The sequence below is a fragment of the Tamandua tetradactyla genome, chromosome 11 (assembly GCF_023851605.1).
Source record: "Tamandua tetradactyla isolate mTamTet1 chromosome 11, mTamTet1.pri, whole genome shotgun sequence".
Lineage (NCBI taxonomy): Eukaryota > Metazoa > Chordata > Mammalia > Pilosa > Myrmecophagidae > Tamandua > Tamandua tetradactyla.
Genome location: NC_135337.1, coordinates 61,169,651 through 61,190,360, shown reverse-complemented (window position 1 = coordinate 61,190,360; position 20,710 = coordinate 61,169,651). Strand labels below are relative to the sequence as shown.

Genomic DNA, 20,710 nt, shown 5'->3' with positions numbered 1-20,710 from the left:
GAATCCTCCAAATATGAAATATTCTTTTGGAAGAGCCCACACTGAAAGGGGCAGTAACCCCTTATGGAAGATGAGGTCTGGGGATTAAACCATTGTGTAGGATTTCAACTAGATGCTCTTCAGAATTCTTCAGACTGGGATGGGACTCAACTTCAAGCTGAAAATACAAATGCCAATGCAGGCTATGCAACCTTGGTGAGTTACTTTCTGAGCTCCTCCCTCACGGATAGTAATTTGCTGAAACCAAGGAATGAACATTTTTGCCACAAATGAGAAATCTTTAAATTTTTAAAAATGTTACCTCCTGCTCAGTCACCCTGACGGTGGTAGTGACAAATTTTTATATTACCTGTAACTAGATGCAGAAAGCTGTAGTGATAGTGGAAGGTGCTCCTGCAGTAGCTATGCTCTTACACCTCAGAATGTTACATCAGAGTAACTAATATGTTCTATTTGTTATCATAGAAACTGCATTAAAAGTCTAGATTTTAATATATGGATATATAGACCATTTGTCCAAAGACAAGAAAAAATCCCTTACTTTGTTCTTCACATGATTTCCCTGCCCTTTTTCTCTAGCCCCACCCGTTTCTAATGATATCCAGAAGACAATGAAAAATTAATATCTGAATGCTTTATTTAAAACTTCAAAAAAGCTTTATTGTAGTAATTCCATATTTAGCTGCTGTCTTGATTTTTTTGAAAGGCAGATCTGTATAATAAAAACAACACTTAAGTGAGAGAGAGTCGACTGGAGTCACAACTCTGATACGTAACAGCTGTCATTTAGCCAAGTCACATGAGTTGTCTGAGTTTTGTTTTCTCATCTTTTCAAAGGAGATAATTTTTCTCTGCCAACTGCAAAGGGGCTGCTACAAAGATCAGTAATATGATGGGCATAAAAGTACTTCCTATAAAATATTAGTGACATCATAATTATATCAATTTATACTTCATCAAATATACCATTGTTTGGTTATTTTGTTGATATGGTTGCCACCTGAGTATTAGATATTCAAAAGAGGATCAGTATCAAGTATCTTCCCGTTCTTTGGACCTTCCAAGGCATAAGTGTACACAAATTGTTTCTTTTCAGATTTTCTAAATATACTAAATTCTTTCTCACCTTCATAGTCCATACAAAATCATAAACTAAATTTTATATCATATAATCTGTGGGCTTGCCCACAGGTGTGTATGTAATAATGGGACAAGTATCGTGGCCTCCTGGCAGGACCTCCTAATGTCCGTCTTTCCCACTGCCACGTTTCGTATGGAACTAGCAGATTTATCTTTCCAAATGCCAAGATTGAGCATATCGTTCCCTGTTCATAACCCATAGCCAGGCATTCCAGCCCGTGATTGAGGCTGTGTGCCATCACACACCCGTGCTTTCCTGCCACCTGCCTGTGCTCATGTTATTTCCTTCTCCAAGAAAGGTAACTCCCTTGTCTCCACATGTCCGTGTCTGACCTCGCCTGCAAATCTTAGCTCACAGGCCATCTCATCTGTGACAACACTGCTGGGATCCTTGCAACCTCGTCTCCCGTTTTGACTTCTCTAAAGTTAGCACCTCGCATGTATTTCTCTCTGACGTGGTAACTTTCTCCTTTTCCAATTATTTTGTCCTGTCCTTACGGAAGGACAAAACCCTCTTCTGCTGTGAGAACTCAGAGGGCATGGCCTGTGCACCTCAGGTGCCTGCCACAGCCCCAGGCCCCTGCCCTCAGCAGCTACACTGAAGGACGGGATGTCCAAATTTTGAAAATTTTAGAAGGAAAAATATTTGCTTGCTTTATGCTTTTCTTCTCTTTTGTGGTTTATCTTTCCTTTTTTGTTTCTTGGATACAGATTTATTTTCCCCAGAAGCACTGAGCTGTTTTAAAAATCTTAAACCAACTGTCACCATTCCTCCTTTAACCATGTGGAGCTGCACTGAAAACTAGGCGTCTCTGATAGTGTATCAGAGTTCCTTTCTCCCCGTGCCATCAGTGATAACTGCATCATTTTCATTTTCTGTTGTTACCTATGTTTATTCTATGCTGTTCCGTAAAGTTTTTTGTTGCTCTCGTATCTCATTTGGTTCGTTCTCTACTTGGGATGATAGCACCGATGGGAAGCCTTTTGAATGAAAGTATCCAATAAATTTCCTACCTGGCTTCTGAGAATAAAGATGGTATAGAGGGAAAAACTCAGACGGTTGCTTTTCTTTACACTAGACATAGAACAGTGCTTACTACACTAGCAGGAGTAGCAACCAGGGGAGGGAACTGAGATGAGAAATAGTCTTTTCCCAGATCTCAGAATGAGGTGCTTACTGTTTATCTCCCCTTATTTTTGGGGGGGGGGGGTAGGGAGAAACTCCTATATGTGGGGAGACTGATAATTTATTAGAGGAAAAAGGCTGATAGGAAAGTTTTTTATACCTTAAAGGACTGACAGTGCTAGTGGGTGGTCCTAAGCACAGTGAAAACCTCAGCCCAGCCCAGGGACTGTGCCAATGTAGGCAGCTGGAGAGAACAGATAAGGGCTGAGAGGGGCAGGAGGGGACCTGAGGTAAACAGACTCCAGCTAAGCGAGTGAGCAAGCAGTTTTACTGCAGGCAGCTCTTCACTGAAATAGTGGCCCTGGTGGGGAACTTAAATCAACCTTGTTATAGAATGCTTCAAATATCTACAGAAGTAGAGAGGATGGTTATGAATCTCTTATACCCATTAAACCAAATTCAACCATTACCAACTCATGGCCAGTTTTTTACCCTCTATACTCCCATCTGCTCTTCTTCTCAGATTATTCCAGAGCAAATTGCAGGCATATTTTATTACCAGGAAAAAAAAATTTAATAACCTATTTAACACTTAAAATTTTCCCTAGACCCACTTCATTTCTATTGTTATATAGAGGTTCCCATGGTCTGAGCAGGAAGCAGCAGGTAGCTTGCTGGTGGGCAAAGGGGACTTGCACTTTACCTGTAGTGCTCTAATATTTTTAGGAGGATTGAGTCATGAATTGTATGCAGAATTAAAAATGAATAAGCACAACAGTAAAACTGCCTGTTAGCTGAAGGGCACAGGCTTGTGTTAGGAGGCGTCTGTGATCCTTCTGAAGCAGAGGATGGGCTCTGGGAGTCAGCACCGCTTCCCAAAAGTAGGGCCTCAGGCGCTGATGGAGCGAGTTCTAGCAGGCGAGTCAGAAAGCCCAGCAGACCAGGTCATTTCCTACCAGGAAAAGTTTTGAAGCAGGAGTTAAAGCCAAACTATCTTTGCTAGTCAGTGTTTCATTTTGTGAAACATTCCTTTAAGATTATGTGAAGAGGGATTTTACTGTGTTGTCACAATAGACCACACCAAAATAGCAGACCAAAGTAGATGGATTTTTCTCCTTTTCAATCTTCTGTCCTCCATCTTCTTTACGTGGATGACTGAGACTCAACTATTTTATCTACAAGTGGTTCTGTGAGAAACTCATCATCTGCTCCTTCTGAGGTTTGCCCCAGTTTCTAAAACGTGTTCCTTGTTGGTTCAAAAACAACTAATTTTTTATTGCAACAGGGAAGGCTCTTCTGCTTGCTGGAAGCTTTCCCCAGCAGTCAGTTCTGCTTGTGTATTAAGTTACATAATTCTGCTTCACCAAGCTTGTCACACTTGGTAAAAACTAAAACTAAGAGAGACCAGGAAATGGTGAATTTGTGTCGTACAGAAATTTACTGTATGACATACAGAAATTTACATACCGATTTACTGTATTGATTACTACAGCCAATGTGAGGAGCATTTGGCCTTTATCATAAACACTTCGAATCACAATCTCTGAGGACAGAGAATGAAAATCTGCAGTTAACATGCTCCCCACCCCCACCCCCGTGAGTACTCCATAGCCCAAAGTTTGAGTTTCCATTGCTCTCCAGAGTGTATCATATTATAGAATTGACCTCATTTGCAAGTTTTTACAACTGCTGGTTTTTCTTGCTATGCCTTTATTACTTGGCCAACATACTATCTAATTTGACGTGCAACTTGGCTTCTTCGTCATTCTTCCTCCACATAGGAATACCAGTGTTCGGATGCAGTGGGCTTACCTAGAGCACAACAGAAGCAAATGTAGTGTGTGTTTTTTTTTTCTTTCCCCAAAATATGGGGGTGAGGAGGCCTGCTTGTATTTTACAGAAGTCCCACGGGTCTTTTTGATATTGAAATGTTTTTATCTTCTAATTGGTTTTCACAAAGTTTGGGTATTTTTTAGAATTGCTTTTCTTATAAATATGTTTAATGAAAAAAACAATTATCGTTTATATCTTAAATTGCTTGTGTTCTTTTTTTTTCCCTCATAGGTGTCATCTTTAAGAAATGAAAAACGAGGCTCATCATATCTTATTTCTGCCCCAGAGAGTGGTTCATTGGAATTTGTTGACCAGCATTCTCAGGGCACAGGAACATATTATGTGGAAACCTACTTAAAAAAGAAGCGAGTGTACTGAGTTAAACTCTCTCCTTATAGCCTCATAAGGTCCTTTGCTGTACCTCTGCTGTTCATCGCTGCCTTAACTTCATTCAAACTAGCCATATCCTTTAAATACGGGTTTATAATATCCCAGAAAGAACGTGTGTTGTGCAGCAGGCAAAATTGCCAAATGAAAAATAAATAGCAATAAGAAGAGAGATCCATTGAGGACATTTCCCAGTAGAATTAGATGCATCTTAATCAATGTGATACTAACTTGCAGTTCACTGAAGAAATTAACAACGTTCCAATACTTGCTTTAGGACTGGGAATAATTTTAACACCATATATAAAAATTTGAAGCAATAAGTGGGGAACAGTTTTGTTTCCTGCGCCTTAGGAAAATGAGTTTTTTATAAGCTAATGTGCATTTCAATTTACTCTTCCTAGAAGTGATCTGGTTTATAGATTTTTAGGACTACAAAAGTATAGATTCCTAGAGCTACAAAAGTGCAAACCAAGTGCAGCAACAGGAACATTATAAAGATGTTCTACCTGCAAACTAAATTATTGCCCACACCAGCCATGCAATATAAAACCCAAACACAGACTGATGATGACATCCATGGTACATACTACCCAACAGATGCTTTACCTTTAATGTTATTTAGCATTTATACCTTTTGTGAAAATCACAAGGTATTTTAAGAAAAGTAGCTTTGGTAATCTAAAATGGGTTTGCAAACTACATACACCCTGTGGGCCAAATTCAGTCCACCCCTTTTTTTACTGCCCACAAGCTAAGAATGTTAACATTTTTAAATGGTTGGGAGGGGGATATTCATTTGATGTTAACATTCTATGAAACTCAAATTTCAGTGTCCACTAATAAAATTTTATTGGACTACAGCCATACTCATTCATTTACATATCATCCATGGCTACTTTCATAATACAAAAATAAAGTTCAGTAGTTGTGATAGAGACCATATGGCCCACAAAGTTTAAGATATTTACTATCTAGTCCTTGACAGAAAAAGTTTGCTAACCCCTGGCCTAATAGCATTAATTCCTTGTTCCTTTTACTTCACCTAAAGAAAGACCCTTACTTTTGTGACAGCCTCGTAAGTGGTAAGGAACTTCAGTTTCTATGCCTCGTTTCATAGCATGGACTAATGATGATCTAATAACTAGAACAGGGCCTATTTTGATCATCAGATGTCGTTCCACAATGTAGTAGTAAAGCAGTCAATTCTGCCCTTTCTGAAGAAGTTTGATGGCATAACAATATTTATAACCATTTTGATCTAATAACCTATACCTCACACTCGCTGCTCTTTCTCTTTTTCTTTCGTAGTATTAGGATTAAAAATTATCAGTTATTTAACCCCATTTATTTCTGAATTCTTTTTGTTCTTATTGCATGACTTTTGATAACACCATTTCCTGATGACCTTGCTATTAAATGCACGAGAAACTCTTTGCCATCTAGAAATTTCTAAGTTTGCTCATTGTTATGAGATTGTGAAGGTCTCAATGATCCATTCTTTTTGAAATCAGAGCATTAAATATTGTCATTTGGGGGACTTATTTTTGACTGATAAAAAGTTATCTATCCTGTTATAATTATGAAGTCTAGAACTGATACATATGGTATATACTTTGTGAAGAATTCTTTTGTCTAATTTATTGCATCTACTAACATCTGTTGGAAAATGGCATCTAGGAGATTGACATCTAAGAAACATCCTCTCTACAAGTAACTGATCGAGTTTGGACATCACTCAGTTAAACAGCAGATGACCAATGGGTTCCCCAGGTCCTGCACTTCTTCCCCTACTTCCTGTTGCATTTAGCCTCTTCAGTGCTTAGTCACCCTCTGATAAAGTGCGAACAGAAAAAAAAGGGAGATGGTGAATTAAATGAAAGCAGGAGGAGGCTGAAAGAACAAAAATGAAGAATCTGGGGATTTCAGCACATGGATTTGCCATCCATACTGGCTTGTGCCCTGTTACCGTTGGACAGAACAGAGAAGTGCAAATCAAGTGGTGTTGGTAATGAGGACCATTATCATGCCACAAAATCTAACGTGTTATTTTTCTATGTAAGTGAACTGCCTGAATGCTTTGAAAATGAAATCTTAATATTAAAAGGCATATGCATGTGAAGTCTTTAGTACATTTATTTGTATAAAGAGTAAACAAAGTGCATATAGAGTGGCCACAGGTTTGATATGACAGAGACCTTAGTGATGTAGGGCTACTGAACAAATTAAATGGCATGTATATTGTTGCCACTGAAACAATCCTGAACAGTTTTTCAGGCTAAAAAAAGTGAAAAGTAACAATTTTGAACAACGGCTAGATAGCATTAACAATGCTTTTCAGGCTCTTGGTTGTAAAGGTCTTTATGGTTCACATTAAATCAGATTCTAACCAGTTTTGATTACTCAGCTACCTCCAAGGAAACTGAAAACTGTCTAGTAGATCCTGACCTCCATAGTGCCTCTAGCTGGACCTTACCTTTCAAGTGCCACAGGGTGATGGTAAAAATAGTGATCGATCCATGTAGGTGGAGGGTAAGTACTGAAACACTCTAAGAAGTATAGTGTATGTGGTATATTCTGACTAGGTGCATACAGCATCCAAAACAAAAGCTGGAACAACTTGCCCTGAAGTGGGAGAGCTATGAAAGGATATACATTGACACTTCTTTAAAGCATGTATGATAGCGCCCAGGCTCTTGAGATCAGTCCCGATTAAAGGTATACTGCGTAAGAAAGCAGCGGCACAGGCTGAGTTCTCAAGTTAATATCATGCAGCAAAGTATATATTCCATGGCTGCCCCCCCCCCAGCACATATTCAGTTTTCTAAGAAATGGGGTACCACTGGTCACCCAAGGGGACAGGAGCTAAGCCACAATTGGAGAAACAACTCAAAGTTTAAGTCCTACTTGTGACAGGAATATACTCATCTTTGTACAGAAACAACAGTATACTAACAGGTATCTAACATTTCAAGAATGCTTGGTCTATCACTGTACAGGTATTGAAATTTGAGGGTATATTAGAGTACTGGCTAAGTCCATTTTTGTTTGATTTACATGCCAGAAATATCTTTCATATCAACCGGCAGCTATTACTTTGGTCAACTCCTCAAAGCCCATTTTGTTATGCTGGGTAAAGGTAAAGCAGTCAGATGAAAGGGTAGCATATTCATTCTGAAAGGAGGAAGTGCCTACGTGTTTTCTGATATATTGTCACAAAGTTGCCAGATTTAAAATCCTTATTAAGCACAACCGGTGTGCCTTAAACACAGATATAGACTCCGAAATTTGTTGTGTCTTTCAGACAGGATACATACTTTTTCCATTAAATTTTTTTGTTGTTGCTGGATATTTGTTAGGGAGAAAGGGAAACTGATAAAACAGTGAAATTTATATGTTATACATGCTTATTTTTAAAAGTGCTTCAAATCCTTCAATAAGGTTCTGAAAGGTTGTCCGATTAGATGGTTGGAATTCCCAGCATTTTCTCATAAGCTGATAAACCTGCAAAAAGAAGAAAAACAAATAGCAACAATAAAAACTTTGTTGGATTCGGGAGCTCTTTTTTAAAAAAATATAGAAACTGAGAGGTAAGAAAATTTTGAAAATATATCTGAATTACCTAAAATACAGAAAATGTGACAAAATATTATTATGAGCTATATTTAACATTTGACAAGCTCATGGGTTAATGACCCTTCAGAACAGATCCAGGTCATTACTGGAATAAAAGTCAAGTTAAATCTCAATTGAGATGCTAAATTTCAAGACTGCTTCATTCTTTGACTCAGTTTTTATAATACATGTAAAATAGTCTAGAGTTCGGTCTTAAAGTTACAATTCACTTTAGAGTTAAAAGTGAACAAATATGATAAATGCTATTAATAAATGGAAAACATACATACAAAATGGCCATGACATCTGTCACCGACTACAAATAAAGTATGTTCCTTTTGAGTAGACAAGTGAATAAACAGTGAAGTGAGCTACCTTTGGAGGGAATCATTGCTTTGAACGTAACTTAGGATTGTCATATGCCCTAAGATGATTTCTCAGATATCTTATTTGAAATTCAACTACAGAAAATATTTCAAATGAGTTTTCTACCCCATTCCTTTCCATCCTCCATTGCTGATAACTCAAGTTGTGAAAACAATAAAATTTGAGTTTTATTATTGTGAAGTGGCTATAAATACCTCATCTGGACAGTTAGGTGGACATGGCAAACGTTTTCCTTCTTTTAATGTATTCACAAGTCTTGTTACTGTCATCTGGCCGTGAGTTGGGCCTATCATTTTCAGGAACAACTATGTAAAATAAAACCAAACAAAATGCTTTTATTTCATATATTTTGATAAACATCACAGAGATTAAAGTGAAATTACTAGTGTTAACAGGAAATTCAAAATCCTTAGCGTAGCTCTCCATTATAGTTTTGGTAACCAACTTCTCAGACTCTACCTTCCACTCTTCCAGGAGCCTGTTCCAGTAAAAATGACCTCATTTGGGAATAAACAAGCCATAGACTAGTAGGAGCTACCCAATTCTCTCTTCACTTAACTGACTAATTCTCCCATAAAATTGTACCTGGTCTCCTGATAAGATCCTTGAAAGTCAGGGTCATTTTACAGAACTTTGGGCTCTTCCAAAACCAATGCATGAGCGAGCTACAAATAATTGTTAAGTAACAAACCAAGTTGAAAAGTGGTACTTCCCCTATCTATTAAAATATGTCAACTGGATTCCTTTTTAAAACAAAGCTTAAAAAGCAAGGGAAGGGATGGACACATTTTAATTCGATCTCAGATACAAATTAAGAGACTAGTAAAATTTACCGCCATGGGACTGGAGTCCGAATCACAGTAAGTCAGCAGCTCATGCAGAGTCACTCCGAAAGACCAGACATCAGAGGCGATGTAAAATTTACACTGAATTAAACATTCTGGAGCATACCTGAAGAACAACAGAATATGAAACTTCATTTTTTGGGAGGGATATTCCAACAGGCGTTATAGGGTAACCCAGGGGAAAAAAATCACCTCTCTGGTTTTTCCTAGCATTTAATATTCAAGGCATCTAAGTGTATATCATATATTAATCATGATATGCTGCTGGGGTATACATCTGACTTCTGAAACAATATCCCTTACAGGCTCTCAATAGGATGTATTTGCCCCAAACAGTAAGCAGCCTCCATTCCTCTGCCACATTTGTGCTGTTCATGTCACTGAGCAGATGCTCTCCACGTGGAGGAGGACAAGGTCAGGTGAAGACAACCCCAGGTTTCAGTTGCCTACAAGCTCATAAAGACAGCAGGGATCTCACTTCCAAATCTTCCTCCTATGTGTCCACTTTGATGAATGGTAACCTCATGCACCAAGCCAGAACAGAAACCTAGGCGTCCCTATATCCAATTTCTAAATACTCCCCAAACTACACACTTCTCTTAAAACTGTCACAATCCACATCACTGTCCTAGCTCACACCACCACTGACTCTAGCTTGGGTTGTTAAAACAGCCTAATCAGACTCCCTGGTGATCTTTTTAAAACAAAATCCCCCATCATTAAACCCTCCAATGACATCTCAATGCTCTTGAAGTGAAGTCCAGGCTCCTTAACACAGCTTACAGAGCTCTGCAGGAGTATCCCCTGCAAATCTCTTATCCCTTCACAATCCAGCCACGCTGAATTTATTTCAGTCCCTGCGACTTTCAGTACTCTTGTCTCATTCTTGTTAGTCACACATGCCTTCTTTCACTCATCTTGACAAACTCCCATAAATCTTTCAGATTTCATCTTAATAGCCATGTCTTCCAGAAAACCAAACATGAACCCTCCTCTGCTAATCAAACCACAAACTGGACTTCTTGTTCATTAAACTAAACTCTGTCTTGTTCGCCATCAAATCCCCAGTACCTGGCACGATGCAGGCCCTGGTACATATTTATTTAAAGAATGAATGAAGGTTTAGACTTCATGGGTGAGAGGGTTCTATGATCGAGTCTATACAGAATACACCTAGGGACAGCTGATCTATTCAAACAGCATAAAGCCTATGGAACACTGGTGAGATCTAACTCTATTTGATTCAGGTACCAAAACACAGGGCTGTCCCGATCATCCTTGACTGTGTAGTACTCCTTATCAGTTTCAATTGCTTTAGTTAAACCAAAGTCTCCAATTTTCACTTGATGTTCACTCTCAACAAGGACATTTCTTGCTGCTAAATCCCGGTGAACATATTGCCGGGAACCCAAATAGTCCATTCCCTAAAGAAGAGAAATAAAGATAGAACACGTTGTTAGAAGTCATTTCATGCCTGCCCATGCAAAAAAAAAGGAAAAGTCATTTCATTCGCATATCACTGGTGACTCTGTGTTTTATTTTTATGAAAGAAAAGCAAGACCAGTCTGATTTGAAGAAATATATATCAAATCAGCTACACTTAACAAATCAGTTTACTTCTATAGTAGAGACTAATTTTTCATCCAAACAATGCAGAGCAAAATAAATTCAGAGCAATCATTAGAAAGTCTGCCACTTGCAGTCTAATTACAAACCAACTCCCCAGGACAGAGTACCCAATCTTTAATTTAATCTTTAGTAAGCTTTTTTTTTTTTTACCTTACAAATCTGAACAGCATATTTTAGCTGCTGTTTGAGGTTGATTTTGTTCTTATTCTTTGGAAGATATTCTTTAAGGCTACCTGAAGGTAGGAATTCCATGATGAGCTTAATACCATTTCCTCCTGTTTAGAAAAAACACCCATCAGTATGATGTTGCCAAATGAAGGAACTGTGAGGGAGAAAAGGGCACAGGATGTGGGACTGACTATGGTGATTTTGGCTTCACCCCTTCCTCACAGGTAAGATGCTTAACCCCAGAGCCTCAGGCTGCTCAACAGGGAACAGGGTCAGAGTCAGAAGCACTCAGGGAGGCAGCACAGAGGGCTCTGGAAACCATTAGGCAAATAATATTTTAAAATTATAAGCCACATCCTTATGTGGGGGGGCGGGGAGGGTCAGTTTCACATGACATAAGGGAAAGTTTAGTTCCCAGTGTGGGTGAATGACTAACCTAGAGGGACAATGCTGAAATCACCCCCTGGCTGAGAAAAGAAGTCGGGTCGCTACAGGTAGCTTCCCTGAGAGCTCTTTAGCTGCCAAGGAATTTCACAGTGTATACAACTTTGAAGCCCCAAGAGCTCAAGGGCTGTCAGCTGGTGCAGCCTGATGGCCCCAAAAAGGCTGAGGGCTGCCTACTCTGCACCAATCTTTATGACCCCACAGAGCCACTGAGTCCTTAAACCCTAAAAACCCATTTTGTACAACATACCGTCTTCTGTGCAGATCCCTTTGTATTTCACAATGTTCTCATGATAGAGGTTCCTTAAGATTTCTATTTCCTTCTTCAGATCAGCTATGTGATTGCCTCCACTCTCAGGCTTCAGGGATTTGACAGCCACCTGCTCACCTGTATTATCCCCTTCGGGGTCATACCTGCAGAGTTCAACCTTTCCAAAGTGGCCCTGGAGGAAAAGATGCATGTGCTCTTAGGAACAAATTTAGAAGGAGAGCCTTGCTGCTTAATGCTCTTCCTCTGAAGGCCAGGAATTAACTCGCACGGTCTGACCTTCAGGTAGAAGGCTCTGCCTCCTTACCATGGCCCCCTTCTTCCCTTAGCTTCACATACCTTCCCCTTTATTACTGAGCTAAGACAGGAAAGCACTGGGTGACCAGTGCACCAAAACAGTAATCCTAGTTTCCATGAAATTGTAACCTCAACGGAAATGAAGTTTATTTCAGGACCTGTAGGGCAAGTGTGGCATTTTCTGAAAGCCCTGTGCCCATGCTATAGGAGAGGTACCATATGAAGCTGAGAAGAGCACTGCATAAGGAGTCACTAGAAGACTTGGGATCAGATCCCAGTTGAGCCACCTACACAGTCTTTGCTTAGTAAGGTGAACTACAGAAAATCTGTATAAAGAGCAAATCCCACAAGCTTCTTTAGTTACATTAACTGTTAGGAAACTCTCATTCGAAGTCCAAAGGGAAAGCTGATACTCTTTCGGTATTCTGTGTAGTAATTCCATCCCTCATTAAAACAGCCTCATAGGTACATGTGCCCAGAAAACACAGAGGAATTTTTTTACTTCCCCCATTTCTCTTCTGCCCCAGATAGAAAAATCAAGTCTCTCAAAGAAGTTAGCGAATTGTGCATATGCAATCACATGTACAAGCAAGGTATGCATTTTTTGTTTCTGTGTGTACATCAAATGTAGAAGACACAATCCCTTGTGATAAAGTGGTTCAAAGAAAATGCAGCATTCCTCTTATAAACTTTGATCCATAATGAGAAAGATGGAGAGCAGCTTTATGTGCAGAAAGAAGTAAGCAGGGGACTCTAGTCATTAGTGAGTGGGGGGCCTAACTTGCCTCTCCCAAGTCACGGATCCTCTTTAAGAACCGCTTTTCAAAGTGTGTGGGATCCACTTCTGTTGCTGGTTTTCTTTCTGAAACAATGTCTGGATCTAATAGAAAAGACAACAGATTAAAGGCAAAGGATTGCCACTCACACTCAGAGTTACTCCCCACCTTCACCAGCTCTCCACGGTATTTGCTGACTCAGTAATCAGCACAAGTAGGGTCTTACTCTGCTCTTCAAGCTTATTAATGTCTCTCATAATGGCTCGGAAGAACGGTCTCTGATTGGGGTCGTAGTTCATACAGCGGGTCATAAGGTCAGCCAGCTCCTTACAAGACGGTGTTACTGGCCTGCAACGGCTTTCATAAAATCTCTCTTTCTGTAAGGAAGAGGAATACACGGAAGACACCAAAGGAATCACACACATACCTTTTAGTCCCAGGTCAGAGGGTATTAACAATCCCTAATTTAATTCCCAACCTCTCTGCTTAAAGGTGGATTTCATAAATGTGTGTTTTACTGTTGTCTTAACCAGCCTAAGTTGGAATCTCTGGCCTGATTCTAAAATAATCTAAATTCAAGGAGGCTGGGCAGTATGTCCCACTCCCGACGAGTTAATTCCAGTAACGTGGTACAACCTTTCTAGAATACAACTTGGCAACGTATAAAAATCTTCATATTCTTCAAATTCTCTGACTCATTAATTCAAATTACTGAAATAAATCAGATATAAACAAAGATTTAGTAGCAAAAATATTCCCTGCAGGAGTACGTAGACTTTCGGAAATATGACAACAACCTAAATGCCAAATATAAAATTCATTAAACTAGAGTTTAATGAATAAATTAACTCATATTAAATTTGTAAAGGTTTTAAGACACTCAATGTTGTGGGTAAGTACAATATTAAATGAAAAAACTCAGGATTTAGAGTTGAATCTAGTATAGCCACAATTCTGTTTTAAAAAGAGAAATGGGGCAGGCAATGCTGGCTCAGTGGCAAAGTTCTCGCCTGCCATGCCGGAGACCTGGGTTCGATTCCCAGAGCCTTCCCATTTCAAAAAAAAAAAGAGAAATGCTTTCAGACTGGAAGACGATATTCTAGAGTGATAATAACAGTCAGAGATGGTGGGACTATAGTGACCACTAAATTTTTTTTGGTTTTCCCTATCTTCTAAATTTTCTTAACAACTGTTTATTACTTTAAAATGCTGAAACAATAACTGATGCCACTTTTCAACACTGAGTGAACTCACTACACTGCAGTTTCTATCCTGTAGCTAGGTACCCACCAAGGGTTCTCGTTTCTCTTCCAGCCCCTATGGGGCATGGGAAGGGGCTGCCTCTGAGGGTCACTCCCCTGTTCCAGTGCAGCCAGGCTGGAAGGTATCTCACTCAAGAGTATTTGTGAGGAGAGAGGGGCCCCTCTTAGCAAAGGCGTTGGGCCCTTCCTTAAGCCATCCCTATATACTCAGACCCCAGGACACCAGCAGATGGTCAGTGCATGCTGATTGTCAACAAAGGGTATGTTGTTTTGTTTCCAAGGAATTTAAAAATAAAACGAGTTCCCCAAAAGCCTAAACTGAAAACTCCTAACAGCACCTTAGACAGTCTCCCTGATGGGATTTTTTTTTCATCCTGGTAACAACTGTAAAACAGAAAATTTGTCATTTTAACCATTTTCAAATGTACAGTTAATGAGCTTTAATTGCCTTCGCAATGTGCTACCATCATTTCCATCCACTACCAAAACTTTTTCATCACCCCAAACAGAAACTGTGCACCCATTAAGCAATAACTCCCTCTCCACTTCTTCCCCCAGCCCTTCTCAGGTAACCCAACCACTAATCTATTTTATGTCTCAATGAATTTGTTTATTCTGGATATTTCATATAAGTGGAATCATACAATATTTGTCCTTTTGTGTCTGGCTTATTCATTCACCATAAGTTTTCAAGGTTCATCATGTTGTAGCATGTATTAGAATTTCATTCCCTTTTATAGCTAACTAGCATCCCTTTGTATGGAGATAGCCACATTTTGGTTATCCCTTCATCTGTTACTGGGCCTTTGGGCTGTTTCCACCTTTTGACTATTATGAGTAGCGCTGCTATGATCGCTGGTGTACAAGTACCTGCTCAAGTTCCTGCTCTCAATTCTTTGAGGTTCATATACCTAGAAGTGAACTGCCGAGTCATAAGGTAACTCTATGTTTTAACTTTTTGAAGAACCACCAAACTGTTTTCCGCAGTGGAGGCACTATTTTACATTCCTACCTGCAATACATGGAGTTCCAATTCCTCTACAACCTCACCAGCACTTCCCCGTTGGACCTTGTGTAACTTCTCTCCCCCAAGTCCCGCACCACCTTCAACTGGCAAGTCTTCAAGACACTACTTCTTCAAATGTCTCTGATACTGGCACCCTCCCCTCTGATTCCCACTGCCACTTCCTGCCTGCTGGGTCTTGTCCCCCTGCCCTCAGAGCACATGTCTCCCTGTGGGCCTCTCCTCGCCCCATCGGTCCCAACTACTGCATCAGATGAACTATCAAATGGCTGACCTCCCAGCACCTCGTTCCTTCACCCAAATCCCTCAATGTTTTCATATCACCCCCACCTCCATCCCCAATAAAACACCGACTTGCTGCCTGGAATTCAGGGGTTAACAATTTCACCCCAAAAACCTTTTCTAATTTACCTCCCATTATTCCTCCTGACATCCCCTGTGCTTTAGAGGTCTAGACAAACTCAACTCCCCATCAGTTCCCCTGTAAGCTGTAAAGTCTCCTTCCCCTTACTCTTTGATCAGTCCCTCCCAGCCTAACATGGCACCTGCCCCCCTTGAAACACATAAGGCACATTCTAATCATTTCAGTCACTGAGGCAGCAGGTCAGTGACCCTTTACTTACTTTTCCTACTCTATCCCTTTGGAGTTAGACTTCCTATTTTAAATGTAAAGGAGGTTCAAGCCTCCCCTGTCTCACATTCTAGCTGTGTACCCAGGCCAGCTTCTTGGGTCTGGAAATCCTGACTAATGTTATTTTAACCTAATTCCCCTTCCAGACCCCCTAAGCTCCTTCAGGGAAGGCAAAGCTATGTATATTTAATCTGTGAGCCCCAAACTTTTACCTAAAATGATATCTGACACACAGTAGATAGTCAATAACTATTTGTTCATTTTGCTGAATAGCAGGAACAAAAATCTCAGGCAAATGAATAATATCAGAGCAATTTCTGACTGTGTGCTTGGTACTCTACACATATTGCATATTGTCTTCATAACAACCCCACAGAGTCGACAGTATTCATCTCCGTTTTACAGATGATGACACTGAGGCTCAGGGAAGTTAAATAACTTTCTAAAGTCACACAGCCCACAAACCTGTGGAAGAGATCCAAGCCTATCCTCATCTCTTCCCACAATGTGTGGCTTCCTCATGACCCCACAGAAGTCCATGAGTGCCTAAGGAGTCTGCACCCACGCAAACCCTGGAAAACAGCTGCTCACCTCAATCAGTGTCTTGTCTTTCAGGGGGATCTCGCCATTGTAACAGATTTCCCAGAGTGTGGTTCCAAAGCTCCACTTGTCAGCAGCCACACTCAGGTTCTTGGAGTCTTCAACACACTCAGGAGCAATCCACGGGATTCGTTCTATGCACTCTGGAAAAAGACAACCCATAAATGTGCACATCAGCTTTTGTGATCATCTGAAGGGCACTGTCAAATCAGCAAGAACTGTGTGCTTGTCCATTGTTGTATCAATAAAAATTTTTTTAAAAAGGCAAAAAAACCCAGCAAGAACTAGGAGCTTTCATGAGCCACAATGAAGAAACTCTTCCAAACAGTATTTCCCAAGCATGATCCACGGCTGCATTAGTCCGCAGGGAGCTTTTAACCGTGTAGTTTTCGAGACCCCCACCCCTGGAGCTTCTCATCCAGTAGGTGTGAGTCAGGGCAGTAGAAGACCATTTATCACAGTGCCCCACAAGGATAGTGTGCAGCCAGTGTTCTGAGGCCCTGGCCTAAGACAGGGCTAAGCTACCCTGGGTGGAGGTCGTCAACCTACAGAGGGAAAGCAGGGGGTCATGTAGACAAAGGCCCAGGAAGGAGAAGGCAGCAGGGAGAAGAGGCCAATGCACACAGAGGCAGGACCAGGCTGACCTCATGTTGGTTTTCTTTCACTTGGGAAGAGGGAAAACAAGGGAAACAGGGACAAAGAACCCACACTGTCTTACACACAGCTCTCTGTTGCTGTTGTTTCTGGCTCCCAACCAAGACAATGCCACCCAGGCAGGCACACTTGACTTCCCAGCCTCTCTTCCTCCTGGCACGCTCTGACCTGCTTGTTGGCTACAGGGCAGGCCATGCCCTACAGTCACCTTGCCCCAGACCCACTTTACTGACCTGCAAGAGCCAGATGAAGTCCCACTGCCTCCCTGAGCACCTTCTGCCCACCAGCTGGAGACTCTCTCTTCTGAATTCCCACAGCATTTCACTGGTATCTCCCGTGGGGCATGCAGGCTACTCTACTTCTACTAGAATCATCCTTGTCTGCATCTCAGACTCTTGCTGAACTATCAGCTCCTTGAATACAGGGCCCCTAGCAGGTATATCTGCCTCAAGACTGCTGGATGATGAAAGATGATAAATGTCAAAAATGTACTATTCCCTTTCAAGGAATGGATGATTAGGGTATTATCTTTAAACCTTGAATTCAACCTGGTTCCCTCCCAAATTTAGCATATTCCTTGATGGGATTACTGAGCAGCTCCCTAAATGCCAGGCACTGTACTCAATGAGAGAGACAGTGCTGACCATGACAGGCCACCAACACCAGCCTGAGGCATGCTGGTATTCCACATAGGGACTGCAAGGTAGAGGTGACTTTGCAACCCTGGTTTCAATGTCTCAGCTCCCAGGTCTGCCTTTCCGCTGATCCCACAGCTCCTGATAACCAATTTTAAATAGATGATGTAGGAAGCCCACAGCAACAGCTCAGGTTAAAGGAGAAAAGTCCTCCCCAAATTGCTCATTAACTACAGTGGATTTCAAAAGAAAACAGAGGTCCAATCCCTCCCACCCCTCTCTGACCACCCCCAGACACATTCGGCCTCCCTCACGCTACCCCAGCAACTTATCCACAAAGGCCAACACATACAACACACATTGCTCCCCATCTCAAGTAGGGACATGCTAAGAGTGAGCTGTTTTCCCCACTGCACTGCCAGTGGGGGCCCTTCCTTGAGAGCAGGGACCAAGTCCTATTAAGCCTCATAGCTGCCTTCCCCCCAGGGCCAGAGTTGGCACTCCCCACACCTGTTTGTTGAATAGGACTTTCTAAAAGGAGAGACAACACCAGGCCCACACCCTTCTCACCTCTGGCTTGACTGTGGCTTGAGGCTGGAGAGTGAGGGATGGGGGAAGGGAGACATACCTTGCCTGGACAGCACCGTGATGGGGATGCCCGGGTCACTAAGCTTGATGAAGGGGCCGCACTCACTGTCAATGCCCTCGCGGGCCAGGAGAAGGTTTTTAGTGCACACATTTCCATGGACGAGGTCTTTATCCTCCTGCGCAATAGAAAGGGACGTGTTGCACAGAGTTGTCAGGCGGGCTGCCTGTCTTCCCACCTCCATGCTGTGTTTCCAATCCCGACCCTGCAGAGCTTCTCTCCCCACTCCCCTGCTTCAGCCAGACCTGGGCAGCCCAGCTCTTCCACCAAATGTCCGCGTAACTTGGGCACATTACATAATCTCCCTCTGCTCTAGTTCCCTCCCTCATCAGTGAAACAGGGTTAACAGGGAAACATACTTTGTAGGGTTTTTGTGAAAATTAAGTTGACAGAATCAGTAAAACACTTGAGTAGCTGACTCATAGTACATACTCTACGTTAGCTACCATTGACATGAACAATTTCATTCACTCGTAAGTATTGCACTATTTCTACTCAGCACATACTGCAATACAGAAGTCAGTTCTCTGACATAATAAAACTTCCCTCTAAACAGAATTACCAATCGAGCACGTGGAATAGCCCCACATTACCATCTTTCACAGGGGATAAATCACTAAGTGTTAGGCACCTGTGTGTTTAAATACAGAGACCTGCCCCAAGTAACCCAGGGATGATGCACCTCCAGGAAAGCTGGTTAGCAGCTCCTTCCTGCCACCCTCTACTAGGACATTCTGGCTCCTGGGGATATTAGAACAAACTTACCAAGTAACTCAGGGCACTGGCTAGCTGTTTGGCGACTTTGAACTTCCATGGTGTGGTGAGAACATGACTCTTGCGGTGCATGAAGAGATCTAGGGGTCCCCCCTCCACAAATTCTTCCACCATGATATCTACAGTCACACAAAAAATAGGCACACCTGGAACCTTCTGTCAGTTTGGGACAGAAATCTATCTCATCCCCTTATGGGAGTCCACTTTAGTACTCAAGCTAGTACTTAAACTTCTCTATAAACAGGATTTATACGTAAGCACACAGGATTTATATGTAAGCACACAGAATAGTTCACATTATCATACTTCACAGGAAATAAATGACTTGAGATTAAAAAATTCCTCTCCCTCCAAATTTACATGTCAAGAATTTGGAGGTAGAGACGGTTCATCTCATTTACAGCAGCTCCAACCAAACACAGGTGAGCAGCAATAGTCCAAAGGTCTCTCCCCACCGCAGCCCAACACCAAGACAGGCCTAAGCCTGCACTTGCCAACTCCGCCCAGGGCCCCTTGGCTGACTCTCAGGACGAGGCCCTCATTTTACTCAGTTCAACCCCCAGGTCTAGCACAGCATGGAGACAAAGTTGGCAAGAAATGGGTAAAAACAAATGGGTTTTAATTCCATATCCAGCATTAACTTAAGAAGATGATGTATTCAGTTCCATGATTTCCTCAACTATAAAAAGAAAAGCAAGAGACCTGGGCAATATGAAGCCTCCAGCCACCCTCACAGCACCAAATAAAGCACACATACTCCGCAGACCAGGAGCCCTTCAAGAGAATACACTTACTCTCCACATCTCGAACACAGACGCCATAGAGGTACACAATGTGTTTGTGAGAGACCTGTCTCATCATGCTGGCTGCCTCAAAGAAGGCCTGTGGGAAAAGAGGACAGAGGAACATTAAGGGTCAGCCAGCCTCCACGAGTGTGATCCCAAAGGGACTCTCAGCTGAGAGGAAAGTCAATGGATCCCAGGAAACCTCACTACCAGCACTATCTGGGGCCCTAAGAACATCCCCTGGCCTTGAAGGCTAGGTCAATGCCAAACCTTTCTCTCTGGACAGATATGGCCCAGTTACAGGACTTATTTAGGAAACCTAACAAGATACAGAGCAAGGCTTAGTGGGATAGACAAGTTGACAATTTTCCCTGGATAATTTCCTTTGGATACTCAAGCCCATTCCTCTCTCCTCCTTTAAACACTAGGAAATTTAACTGTCCAGCGTGATATTAGAAGTCAAGAGAAACGAAAGCAACAGCTCTCTGTGCAACCCTGGCTTGATCACTAACAGTTTGTGGGATACTGAGCAAGTTATTTTACTACTCCAGAGTTTAATTATCCAGACTGTGAAATGAACGTCCTGGACTATATCAGGGATTCTGAGACTATTCAGCTGGAGTCCTTGGGATTCATGGTACTGCCTCAGGGACCTCTATTTAGGGAACAGGAGGAGAGTAGTATGGGTGGGAAGGAAGCAGGCCAAGTGTGAGGGGTGCTACTCAGTCCACTTCCATCTTCAGTCCTCCCTCATTTCTTTTTAAACTGGGTATATCAAAGATCT

At 41.6% G+C, this 20,710-nt stretch overlaps 2 protein-coding genes across 5 annotated transcripts in view; one reads left to right on the top strand and one right to left on the bottom strand.

The window, feature by feature from the left end:
* The window catches only part of RAVER2 (ribonucleoprotein, PTB binding 2), a 113,203-nt gene extending 106,595 nt beyond the window's left edge, over nt 1–6,608 (top strand). For both annotated transcript variants that reach the window (XM_077120710.1, XM_077120711.1), the window contains exon 12: nt 4,331–6,608. In XM_077120710.1, coding sequence (XP_076976825.1) covers nt 4,331–4,477 — 147 coding nt within the window. In that variant the 3' untranslated portion in view covers nt 4,478–6,608. The remainder of the gene's footprint in view (nt 1–4,330) is intronic.
* Nucleotides 5,314–20,710, bottom strand: part of JAK1 (Janus kinase 1) — a 229,322-nt gene continuing 213,925 nt past the window's right edge. For all 3 annotated transcript variants that reach the window (XM_077120708.1, XM_077120707.1, XM_077120709.1), the window contains exons 14-25: nt 19,936–20,023; nt 19,133–19,260; nt 18,350–18,485; nt 16,424–16,575; nt 13,142–13,292; nt 12,925–13,019; nt 11,825–12,017; nt 11,113–11,237; nt 10,585–10,757; nt 9,322–9,439; nt 8,683–8,793; nt 5,314–7,990 (exon numbers count right to left, since the gene is read on the bottom strand). In XM_077120708.1, coding sequence (XP_076976823.1) covers nt 7,877–7,990; nt 8,683–8,793; nt 9,322–9,439; nt 10,585–10,757; nt 11,113–11,237; nt 11,825–12,017; nt 12,925–13,019; nt 13,142–13,292; nt 16,424–16,575; nt 18,350–18,485; nt 19,133–19,260; nt 19,936–20,023 — 1,584 coding nt within the window. In that variant the 3' untranslated portion in view covers nt 5,314–7,876. The remainder of the gene's footprint in view (nt 7,991–8,682; nt 8,794–9,321; nt 9,440–10,584; nt 10,758–11,112; nt 11,238–11,824; nt 12,018–12,924; nt 13,020–13,141; nt 13,293–16,423; nt 16,576–18,349; nt 18,486–19,132; nt 19,261–19,935; nt 20,024–20,710) is intronic.